Here is a 12,531-nt window from a genome sequence, read left to right on the forward strand (position 1 = left end):
CGCCCTTTTCACAAGGTCTAAAAAATACTGGATATGTGGAGGGTAGGGATGGGATGGGGGTAAAGGGCTGGGGATAATTTTTTATGGGATTTGGGGATAGGGATAGGGTACAATGAAGGCCAAGAGCATCAAAGACAGATAGAGAGAACTCAAACCTCTTATGTGCACTTTAAAAATAGACTTTAGGGGTTAGCACAAATCTGATCAGAGACACATATCCATATACAGGTGAAACACAGACTCACAGACTCAACCTGCAGTTATGCAGGTCTACAGTCACATTTAATCTGACACGATCTCTGTCTTCCCTGAGGTCACAGCTCAGAGGAATTTAGTGGCCTCAGGGAAGAGTCCCAATCCTGAGGGCCCCAGGACGTTTCCATGGTGCCCCAGTCCACCAGTCTTAGGTCTGGGGTGGGCCAAACTCTCTCCCAGCCCCAGCTGTCTTCTATCACAAGAAACCCGGAGAGAAACAGGGGTGGCTGGATACTGGTCAATCAGAAGGCCAGGGACAGACCCTCGGAGGGTTGTCTTGGCCTTGCCCTCCAGCCCTGCTCTCGTCATGGAAAAGGGAAGCAGCCGCAAAGCCACCACTCTGTAGCTGGGCACCACCAACTCCAGCAGGGAGACGGAGACCAGACAAGAGGGCAGAGACTTGTTTTTCAGCCGTGATCTTGCCGCAGCACTTCTCTTGGCTTTATAAATAGCTGTGAGCCCCCCTCTGCGGGATAAACAGCAGGTTGGGGGGGTGGGGTTCATCTCAGGGGAAGGGTTTAGTTGGGTAAACATAAACCCCAGCTTTTGCCATTCTTTATAAAATGATTTTAAAGGCAAGAGGTGTGTGTGTCGGCCTGGGGGGAGCCTTAAATACGGTTACCTCCAGTCGCATTCTTGTGTGGGAACCCAGGTTTCCAGCCCAGCAATCCATGGGCATTGTAAGGATTCTAGCCCCCTAAGCAGTCCACCAGGGAGGCTTGGGAGTGGCTCCTCAGGAACCCCCACTGGAAGAGTCTCAAACCGAGCTCCTCAGCAGATGTTCTGGACTGAGAACTCTCCCCACAAATGATACCCACAGGGGACATTTAGATTGAGAGGTTGCACAGATCTGCCCCACATCTAGGAGACTGAAAGACAGCCCTAAGTAAGGTGCTTGGCTCCGGAGCTCCCCAGAGAGAATCAAGGTGTCGAGAGACCCTTTTGATCTGCCCAGCTGCTTCTACCGCCTGACCCCTTGGAGCTCCAGAGCCTCCCTCTGTGCTCCCTCCCCTTCACTCGCCCTCCTGTAGTGGTGCTTGCTGCAGCCCTCCCTGGTTGCTTTATTTATTTATTTTGCACCAACAGGGTTGCTGCAGACTCATTCTTGCCTGGTTTAAAAAGCGAGAGAGGAAAAAAAAAAGAAGAAATGCTTTCTGGCTCTTTTCTCTACCTCGGTCTTGCCAGCAGCGGCTGCAGCAGCAACAGCAGCAGCGGCGGGCAGCCGGGCAGGCGGGCAGCCGGGCAATAGGGAGTGAGGCACACGGGGGAGGTGCGGGGGCTGAGGTGCAGCTCTAATGGGACAGGCCCCCAGCCCTGGACAGATGCAGTGCCCAACTTGATGCCACCCTCCAGCTTCTCCGGTAAGTGCCCCCACCTCCTGTCCCAAAGCTGCAGCTGTGCTTCTCCATACCATTCTCAGAGACAAGGCCAGACCAGTGTGCCTATCAAGGCTAGAGGGTTTGTGCCCACCCCTGCCCCCCAGCCAACCACTGATCCTGGCCCCACAGGACTTTGATGGGAAGACTAAGATGCCCCAGGTGCTCCTGGGGGGAAGGACTCCAAGGAGACCTCCCTCCAGCTCCCCAGTGCTCCCTCTTCCTCTGGGAAGGGTTTTTCTGCAACCAGTGTGGATATTCCAGAAATCTTTCCTCCAAGAGCCCCCTCCCCACGCAGGTCCCCACACCTCAATCGGGGTATTGCTTTAAAGAGGATCCCAGGTTCAAATGTGTTTTTCTGGACTGCCACAGAGAGACAAGAAGAAGAAAGCACCCTATTCCTTGCGGGGAGGATGCCCCAGACCCCAGCCCATTTAGGGACAGAAAGAATTGGTTCTGACACCTATCTTTTCTGGCAAAGTGGGTGGAAGCCAGTCTTGTAGCCATGGAGATTGGCAAGGGAAGTTTGTGATTAAATTAGCCACCTTATAAATAAAGAAAAAGGGTTGGCCCCAGATCCCCCAGCCCCTAGCCCAGCAGGCTTTGGGGACCAAGAGGAAACTCACAGGAGTGGGAAGGAGGGAAGCTGGGTTACATGCTTCATTGCACTTTGCTGAATGCAGAGCAAGAAGGATGAGCAAGAACTGCAGCAGTAGTGATAAAGAGCTAGCTGTCAGGTGGACTTCCCAGAACAGGCACAGGGAGAATGAGGGAGGCTGGGACTTTTCTCTCCCTGGAGAAGTCAGCATGCTGTAGAGACCTGTTAGGCTGGGACAGGGACAAAAGGAGTCTGGCCAGCAGGCTTTGCCTGCCGCATGCCATTCTTTCTCGTGCCCAAGCCTCAGAACAGTGTCCTACATTCCTCTGCTCTTTGGCCTCTTTCTTCAGTTTCCCAACTACTACAGTCCTCTGAAGTAGCCATAGGATAGCTGCCAGAACGATCCTTCTAGAGGAGGGTGTAGAGTGGGAAGGGAAGGGGAAGAAATCACAACTTCTCTTAACTGCCTCTCCTTAGTTCCACGTGGGAGAAAATGGGCCATGTAGTAGAAAGCTGACCCTGTAGGACTCAGAAAGCCTGGAACCTGAAAGCCCAAAGGTCATCAGGATCTGCAGCTAGAAAGAAACCCAAGCATCCCGCCTCCCAGGGAGCATCAGTTGGCTCTTGTCCTATCTCTTTAGCCATCCCTTGCCAATTCCAATTCCCCTCCCTTGGGGTCTCTATTGGCATTGAACAGGGTGAGTCGAGGAGTCTCACCACCTATGGGACCCCTTCTCCCCTGTGACACCAGTCGGTCTCCAGTGGTCATCATAGTCACTATCTTCCTGATTTTGCCCAGGCCCCTGGCACCCAGAAACCCACTTTAAGTCGACAGGCTGTGCACACAGCCTGTGCCCAGAGATCTGCTGTGCCAGCCAAGGGCTCCCTTGCTCCCACCCACAGTGTCTGGTCAGGTGCTGTCTCTCCTCACTTGTCTGTGCCTCCCTGGCTCACAATCTGTGTCCTGTGTATTGTTCAGGCAGCTGAGGCCAAAGGGGAGAAGAGATCTCCCTCAGACTCACACACTGGACTTGAATCAAGACACCATTAAGGAGGGATATAAGAGATGCCTAAGTTTGAGGACCAAGCAACAAAACTCAAAACTGAGGCATCTCTTGTGTCCCTCACACACCCCAATGTCATCTGTAGGGGAGGAGGTGTTGCCCTTGGGGTTCTTGTGAGGGATTCAAGTGCCCCCTGCATCCTGTGCCATGGCTAATGTGCAGCTTGGCTGTCGTCCACACAGGCGTTCTGGGGAGATTGGATCTTGCTAGTCCAGGGCCTCAGGCCCTGGGCCAGGCTGGAGGAGGGCAGAGAGGCAGTAAGTGGAGTCTGAGGGGCAGAGCTGAGGCCGGCATGTTTCCCAGCTTTGGATGACTTAGTCAAGGTGAGGCCTCTCTCCAGTCAGGATCTAAGGATGTGATTCCCCTGAGCCTTAGACAAAGCTATGGGTAGATAATATGGGAGAAGAAGGGTGGGCAGAGAGGGACAGAGCAGACCTTGGGGAGACCAGATAGGAGGGAGAAGGGACCTAAGGTATTCCTGGATCTCACAGATATAGGAAAAAAAAAGTTATTTCCCTGCTGCTTCCTGCCCCATTCCGATAAAACTTTCCTCACAAGAATCAGGCTTGACTAGGGTTCCATTTGGCGTGTTACCCAGGGCTGGGAGGGGGAGGAAAGTAGAGATTCCCCAAAGAGGAGCCCTGGGGGGCTCCAGGAAGGTGTGCACCAGAATTCCTCCTGGTTCTGCACCCTACTTGCTGGCAATGCTGAGATGGATAGCTCGATCTCTCTCTCCTTAAGGAGGCCCAGGGAAGTCCAGGGTCACCCCATCTGAAGGCACTGTCCCGAAAGGGCCATGTCATCATCTATTCCAGGAATGAAGAGGGGATGGCTGCGGCCACAGCTCCAAAGCAAGCCTGGCCCCCGTGGCCCCCCCTCCTTTTCCTGCTCCTCCTGCCTGGAGGGAGCAGTGGTGGCTGCCCTGCTGTGTGCGACTGCACCTCTCAGCCCCGGGCAGTGCTCTGCGCACACCGGCGACTGGAGGCTGTACCTGGGGGACTCCCGCTAGATACTGAACTCCTGGACCTGAGTGGGAATCGCCTGTGGGGGCTTCAGCGGGGAATGCTCTCCCGCCTGGGTCTGCTCCAGGAACTGGATCTCAGCTACAACCAGCTGTCCATCCTTGAGCCTGGGGCCTTCCATGGCCTACGAAACCTACTCACCCTGAGGCTGCAGGGCAATCGGCTGCGAATCATGGGGCCAGGGGTCTTCTCGGGCCTGTCTGCCCTGCTGCTGCTGGACCTCCGCCTCAACCAGATTGTCCTCTTCCTCGATGGAGCTTTTGGGGAGCTGGGCAGCCTGCAGCAGCTGGAAACTGGGGACAACCACCTGGTGTTTGTGGCTCCAGGAGCCTTTGCGGGGCTGGCCAAGCTGAGCACCCTCACTCTGGAGCGCTGCAACCTCAGCACGGTGCCTGGCCCGGCCCTGGCCCGTCTCCCAGCACTGGTCGCCCTAAGACTTCGAGAACTGGATATTGGGAGGCTGCCGGCAGGGGCGCTACAGGGGCTGGGGCAGCTAAAGGAGCTGGAGATCCACCACTGGCCGTCTCTGGAGTCCCTGGAGCCTGGGAGCCTGGTTGGGCTCAACCTCAGCAGCCTGGCCATCACCCGCTGCAATCTGAGCTCAGTGCCCTTTCAAGCACTGCACCACCTGAGCTTCCTCAGGGTCCTGGATCTATCTCAGAACCCCATTTCATCCATCCCAGCCCGAAGGCTCAGTCCCCTGGTGAGGCTCCAGGAGCTACGACTGTCGGGGGCGTGCCTCACCTCCATCGCTGCCCACGCCTTCCATGGCTTGACTGCCTTCCACCTCCTGGACGTGGCGGATAACGCCCTTCAGACACTAGAGGAAACAGCCTTCCCTTCTCCAGACAAACTGGTCACCCTGAGGCTGTCTGGCAACCCCCTGACCTGTGACTGCCGCCTCCTCTGGCTGCTCCGGCTCCGCCGCCGCCTAGACTTTGGCACGTCCCCCCCTGCCTGTGCTGGCCCACAGCATGTCCAGGGGAAGAGCCTGAGGGACTTTGCAGACATCTTACCTCCAGGGCACTTCACTTGCCAACCAGCCCTGATCCGAAAGTCAGGGCCACGCTGGGTTGTTGCAGAGGAGGGGGGGCATGCTGTTTTCTCTTGCTCTGGAGATGGAGACCCAGCCCCCACTGTCTCCTGGAGGAGGCCTCAGGGGACTTGGCTGGGAAGGGCTGGGAGAGTAAGGGTCCTAGAGGATGGGACGCTGGAGATCCACACGGTACAGCTACAGGATAGAGGGGCCTATGTCTGCGTGGTCAGCAATGTGGCTGGGAATGACTCCCTGAGGACCTGGCTGGAAGTGATCCAAGTTGAACCACCAAATGGCACTCTCTCTGACCCCAACGGCACCATGCCAGGGGTCCCAGGGCCTTTCTTCCTGGATAGCAGAGGCATAGCTATGGTGCTAGCAGTCGGCTTCCTCCCTTTCCTCACCTCAGTGACACTCTGCTTTGGCCTCATTGCCCTCTGGAGTAAGGGCAAAGGCCGGGTCAAACATCACATGACCTTTGACTTTGTGGCACCTCGGCCCTCTGGGGATAAGAACTCTGGGGGTAACCGGGTCACTGCCAAACTCTTCTGACCTTTCCTTCCACACTGTGGACCCAACCAAGCGAGCTTCAGATACAAAAGGGGAGGAGAACCAAGACCACTTGGACCAGAACCTAGTCTCAAGTTGCACAGATCTCTCACACCTCCTGCCTGCATCGTGCCAGCAGCTAATGATGCCTCCTGAGAGAGTCTGCCTCCTCGTGCTTTTGCAGTTTGAGGATAAGCATTGTCATCTCTTCCCTGAGAGTCCAGGAAGCTGAAGACGTGGACCCTGTAGTCAACCCAGCCCTCCTCCCACCACACACAAACCAGGAAACGTAACCAAGGCTCTAGTCTGCCAGTCTAGCCACCAGGCTTTCTTCACACACACTTATACCCTCTAATAACCAATACCAGCTGCCAACCACAGCTATAAGATTATTTCAGAGGTGGGGCTGGGAAGTGCCACTTGCTTCTTGGAGTCTCTGCTCCTCAACTAGGTGGTCTCCCTCTCTTTTCTGCTCTATCCCCTCCCCAGGTGCAAGGAACTAGGGCCAAGGACCTCAGGCTAAGGAGAAAAGGATGTGAGTGTGGGATGGGGGAGGACAGACTCCCGTGTGTACACGGGCACTGTGTCTGCATGAGCTGCCAACCTGCCTCTGTCACATCATTAAACCTGCTGCCAAAAGGCCATGACAGTAGCAGTGAAAACTAAACATGATCTCTGGAGTTTTCTTTACTTCAGTCTTTTTCCACCCCCTAGTTCTGTCAAATCTCCCTCTTCCCACCCTTTCTGCCTGCCCATTGAGCATGTATCCCAATGGCCTTGCCTGAATCTACCACAGCCTGACAAACAGGGGTTTATGCAAAAGGCAGCCCACCAGGCCTGGAGAGATCAGCACTCCCAGCCCATTTCACTTTCAACCCTTTGCCCTGCACTCTCTCTCCCTGGAGTTGGAGGAGAGATCCTCTGCCTTCCAAGGGATCCCTACGCAGAAATTCCAGCCCAGGACACCCAGCTCCTTCCCTTCTTTCTCATTCTTGTGGGGATCTCCCTACCATTCCTGTGTCACAGATCCCTAGTGCCCTTGAGGGGAAGCAAGAAGGGAACTCCTAGAAAATGACTAACAAAAGCAAGAATCTGCAGTTGTCAAAGGAGAGAGACCCAGAACACAGCAGGACTAGGCTTGGAGGAACAAGGGAGGAGGGCACTGCACTCTGCAGTGAGAAGCGGAGGGAAGAAGGAGCAGCAGAAACTGCCTAGCTCATTAATTCCCACTACCCTTCCGCAGTTTCCCCCTGTTCCCTGCGTGGTGCAGCCCCAGGGGGAAGTTGTCTCCGGAGAGAGGTCACCGTCTTACGGAGACCCCAGATGCAGAGGCGGTGTGGGAGGAGGAGATGCTGACTGCCTCTGAGTGTGCTTCATATAGAGGTCAAAGCAGAGCCAATAAAAGTAGAGATGTTGAGAGCTCAAGGGACAGGGCAGCAGCCTCAGCCTCATTGGAAGGGGAGGAGAAGAGAGAAGGGACTGAGAAGTGAGAGTCACCCGGCCCTGGGGAGCCCTCTCTCCCTCTGCAACAGCATCTGCACAACATCTTTAATTCCCCTCCACCCTCAAGAGCCCCCACCCATTCCTCACTAAACAATACGCAAGCATCATGAGCTTCCTAACCGGTTCCTGCTGCTGTTGTCCTTGCTCTGAGGAGACTCCATTCATTAGAGGATTCCCAGCTCAAACTGTCCCTGACAGGTGGGAAGAGCCGGCACCATTGAGGAGGCAGCCAGACTTTAGGGCAGGCGAGCTCTTTAGTGGGGCAGAGGTGGGAATATGGCGATGGGGCCGGAGGTGAATGTGAGAACCCTGCAGTTTGGAGAGTGAGGCTAGAGAATCTGACCATCTTGAGAGATGGATATCCCTGAGCCTCCAACCCTGGCCCCCACCACGCACACACAACTCTCTCAGCATCCTAGCAACCTCCCCCTAAAAGGTTTCCCGGGCGCAGCCCTTTCCCTCCTCTCCAAAATCTTCCACCAGCAGTTTATCAGGTTAGGACTTGGGGGTCAGGTGCTAGAGGATCTCACCCAGGTTACCCACTCTGCAATGCAGAAAAGGGCAGAAGTAGCATTGCCATGCAGAGAAATCTTCTCTGGAAGCCCCTTGAGGCAGTGGGGAACAGATGGCATGTGTCTGGAGCGGGAGACGCTGCTGCCTGAGAAGCCAAGTCTCCAGAGCAGCGCCGCCCAATAGAAATAGAATGCGCGTCACATATGTAACTTCAAATTCTCTAGTATCACATTAAAAAAGCAAAAAGAAACAGATACGATTAATTTCAATACTATATTTTATTTAACCCAATGTACCCAAATTATTATCATTTCAACATGTTATCAATATAAAAATTAGTAGTAAAATATTTTACGTTATTTCCTCATAATAGGTCTTTGAAATCCAGCGTATATTTTACACTTACAGCACATTCCAATTTGATCACTAAATCTTCACCAGAAATATCTGATCTGTACTTGGGTTTCATAACATTCGCTGTTGAAAAAGCCAATCACACATCCAAGTTGTTCCAAACATATTAAAAGTTTTCCAATAACTAAATCAAGTATCGGTTTTAACATTTAATCAAAATTAAACAAATTTAAAATTCCATTCCTTAGTCATACTAGCTATCTTTCAAGTGCTCAATAGCCACATGTGGCCATTGGCTACTGTATTGGACAGCACAGCTCCCTACACTACAACTCTGGGCATAGACTAGGGCTTCCTTGGCAGAGGTGGGCAAAGTGTCCCTCAAGAAGCACATTCAACTCAGAGGAAATGCCTGTAGAGTTAGCCCCCACTACCACGCCTTATTCTCCTTACACAGCTTTTCCAGAATATCTCCAAGGAGTGAAGCTCATTCATGTAACAAGGCTACTGGGATGAGCACTTCCACAGTTTGTCCAATCATCAGCAAGCTAGCCCCTTATCTCCCGTATCTGGGAAGGCTACCCTTAGCTCAGGTGCTATTGTACAAGCTGGTGCGTGTGCGTGTGTCGACGAGTGTGTGAATGCAACCAGGGACACATGTGGGTGGTGTGTGTGCATGTGCTGGGATGTTATGGTCCACATCATGGGGGCAATCCAATGGAGGCTCTCCCCAGGGTGGGGCAGTAGTAGAGAGACAAGAAAAATTTACTGAGGGCCTATTCTATGTCAGTGGCTATATATATGTTTTCTTATTTAATCCTCACACGAACCCCATAGATAGGGCATCTTAGCTGATGGAACTAAAGGTCAAACAGATTAAGTAACTTGCTCAAGTACACAGAGCTAGTTAGTAAGGGAGCTGCTTTTGAACTCAGGGCTGACTCAAAACCGAAATGCTTTCCACCATACTGCCACACTGCTCCAGCCACTGTCTAGAGCACCTGATAACCTGCTCTCAGGGCCTCTTAGCTGCAGGACCTGACCTGTGAGAAGGGTAAAATCCAGGGTCGTCTTATACCCCACCCACTCTGAACAACTCTTTTAGGGGGACTGGGGTCAGTTGTTAATGCTTACCTTCCTTCAGAAGCTCTAATGCACCTGATTCAGGATGCTGAGTGTTGGTTTTTACTCTTTCTCTCAGTTCCCTCTCCCAACATCCTTGCTGCCTCTGCCCCCAGGGACCAGCAGAAATTCCAGGAATCAGATGGACTGAAACGAAATGCCTGGCTGCCAGCAACAAAGCCTCTAGTGATTAAAAATGGAGGCTTCAGATTTCCTAGGCCCTTGTCTGGGTTCTAACCTCAACAACCTCTTAGGGCACAGAGAGGCTGCTCAGGAATTTCTAGTATGGTGGAACAATCTGAGCTGTTTCAGATTCAAGGAGAATTTGACTCTTCCCACCTTCTGCCTACCCTGCTTGACAGAACCTTCCTGAGGTCACTCCATCCCACCCCCTCCTCCCTCCACCCCTCCTCTCTTCCATTTCAGACATGGTCTCACCTAAGCTGAGAGAAGTTTGGACCCAAAGATACTCTGGCAGCATTTCAGCACTCCCCGTTTTGGTCCCTGATATATTCTAATTTCTCCATTTCCTTTGCTGTGCTGGATTCAATTCAAGGGATGAGAACCCTGCAAGGCAATGATCCTTAAGTTTTTGGGTCACAGACTCCTCTGAGAATACCTGGTGCAAGCTGTGAACAAAAATGTTTGTATTTTGTCATCCTGAAGCCATCACAGACTCCATGGAATGCAGGTAAAGAACCTCTGCTGTGAGAAGCCTCAGGTGGCAGGAAAAAAGGCTGAGGGCTTAGGCTGCCTGTGCTCCTCAGGGTACATCAGAGGCAAGGAGAAAAGGCTGCGAAGGACTGTGGTGCGAAGTAGATGTTAGCACAGGTAAGAGCAGGTGGTAGGATAGACCTGGTAAGAAAATACACTATTGCCTCCAGCTTCTCCCCTCTTCTGTCCCCCGTCTCCCACCAGTATCCATCTCTCAGAGACAGGCAGGAGACTCTGGATGCGACTTTTGCTCTAATAAGTGCGTGTGGTTGTCATTCAGGCTGGAGAGCATCTGAGAGCAGGGACTCCTGAGTCCTCTTCCTTCAAACTGCTTTGTAAAAAGAATTAAGTAGGAAGACTTAGAGCTGCATAGCAGCAGCAAGAGACGCTGAGGAGGCTGTCTCTCTCCTAGGACACCTGCTACAGTTCATCAATCTGATCTAAAGACTGAAGAGCAGCACCAGCATAATTTCTGATACTAAGGCCCATGCTCCCAGTTGCTGGTTTCTGGTGAAGAGCCTTGAGTGATGGGGGAGGAAGGGGTGACTCCTACAACGGGCAAAGGGAGTGTGCTGTTTTCCAAAAACTCAAATAGCTGAATACCATTTGAATGGATTGTTTGCATGTTGTCCAGGAAGGCAACTCTGTGAGCAGCCAAGGCTCTGGAAGCAGGCCACTTACTGTGTTTGAGAACCCCTCAGTGCCCAGTCCTCAGCTAAAGTCTACTTTCCCACTTTGGCTTTCTGAGTGCAAACACCTGCCAATTGAATACACCTGCCATTGAACCCAAACCTTAACTAGTTTCACCTACTGCCTCCTGTACCCTGTTCAGAACACCCTTCAAGGAAAGAGCATGAACTCTTCACAACTGGAGATAAGAATAAAGAAATTACAATTCACCCAATCCTAGCCTCTCACAACTACTGGTTTCAATCCTGATTTGGGCTCTTAGAGGTGAAATGACAAATCCCAAATACACAGTGACTTGAGAGTGAGTTTGGAATCTTCTCACCTAAAGTTATCCCTTCCACTCCCCAACCTCCCTATCCAGCCAATTAGAAGTCAATCCTCCCTTGAAAATTTTCTTTCAAAATTTTGAAAAGTAACTACACCTGGCATTTCACTGCTCTGATTAGGAAATTCCTCCTGTGGTTTAATTTTTAATTTTTAATCCCTCTTTTTGGACTTATACTTCATTTCCTCTTTTTTGCCCACCCCCTCCCATTGGAGCTGGAGGATAATGGGCCCAAAAAGTAGGCCTGTGCTTTTTATAGCAACAATGGATATTCTTCCTTGGGTCTGAACTATTACCTTTTAAAAGTGAAAAGAGCTATATCAATCAAGGCACTCAAATACCTAGGAATAATATTAACAAGAAATATGTAAATTCCATATGATGAAAACTTTAAAATGCTACTGATGGTACATTAATGACAAACATGTATATAGGAAGATTCTATATCATAAATACAATTCTCCCTCAGATAATCTAAAAATATGTGATTTCAACCAAAATGACATTAACACTACAATCAAAAAGTAAATTGTGGTATATTCCCATAGTATACTACCACACAGTAATGAGAATGAATGGACTAAAACTACACACAAGATGGCTGAATCTCACAAAAATAATGTTGAACAAAAGAAGCCAGACACAAAAGAATGCAGACTGTGTGATTATCTTTATGTAAAAAGTAAAAACAGGCAAAACTAGTTTCTGCTATTAGGAGTCACAAGAGTGGTTACCCTTGAGAGGAGTATTGACTGAGAAGGGACACGAGCAGTTCAGGCGCGCTGATAATGTTCTGTTTCTTGATCTGGGTGTTGGTTACACAAATGTGTTCCATTTTTGAAAATTCATCAAGATGCATACTTTTCATTTGTGCATTTTTCTAGATGTGGTACATCAATTTTTAAAATTGTGGTAAAAAACAACGTACATCAACTTTTAAAAAACAATATAGTACTAGAATATGAATAGAAATCAGTGGAACATGAAAAATCCAGACATAGATGCAAACACATATGGCAATTTGGGTCTTATAAAGGTAGCACTCAAAAACAATGGAGAAAATATGGATTATTCAATAAGTAGGGTTGGATAAAACAAACAAAATTAAGGTGGATCTCTATCTCACACTTTTACACCAAAATAAATTCCAGGTGAATCAAATGTTTACATATACAAAAAGACACTATAAAAGTATTTAAAGAAAACATAGACGTTCTTAATAACCTTAGGTAGCGGGAGGCTTTTCCAAATATGACAGGAAACACAGAAGTTATCAAAGAAAATGTTGACAAATTCAACTACATAAAAATAAAAAATACTTGCATAGAAAAAAAAAATCACCATAAACAAAGTAAAAAGACGTAGGACAAACTGAGAAACAACTATTTTTAACTTGTATACGAACAAAGA

At 50.4% G+C, this 12,531-nt stretch overlaps 1 protein-coding gene across 1 annotated transcript; it reads left to right on the forward strand.

Moving 5' to 3' along the window:
* The first annotated feature begins 4,118 nt into the window (after positions 1-4,118).
* Positions 4,119-6,290, forward strand: LINGO4 (leucine rich repeat and Ig domain containing 4). The gene has a single exon (XM_014791839.2). The coding sequence runs from the start codon at positions 4,122-4,124 to the stop codon at positions 5,901-5,903; it is 1,782 nt and encodes a 593-aa protein (XP_014647325.1). The 5' UTR covers positions 4,119-4,121; the 3' UTR covers positions 5,904-6,290.
* Positions 6,291-12,531: the final 6,241 nt, after the last annotated feature.

This window comes from Ceratotherium simum, chromosome 2 (assembly GCF_057802395.1).
Source record: "Ceratotherium simum simum isolate JZ-2026a chromosome 2, ASM5780239v1, whole genome shotgun sequence".
Lineage (NCBI taxonomy): Eukaryota > Metazoa > Chordata > Mammalia > Perissodactyla > Rhinocerotidae > Ceratotherium > Ceratotherium simum.

What these genes read in the sequence shown, in the direction of transcription:
- LINGO4 (XM_014791839.2), top strand. Translation starts at nt 4,122, where the DNA reads ATGGCTGCGGCCACAGCTCCAAAGCAAGCCTGGCCCCCGTGGCCCCCC.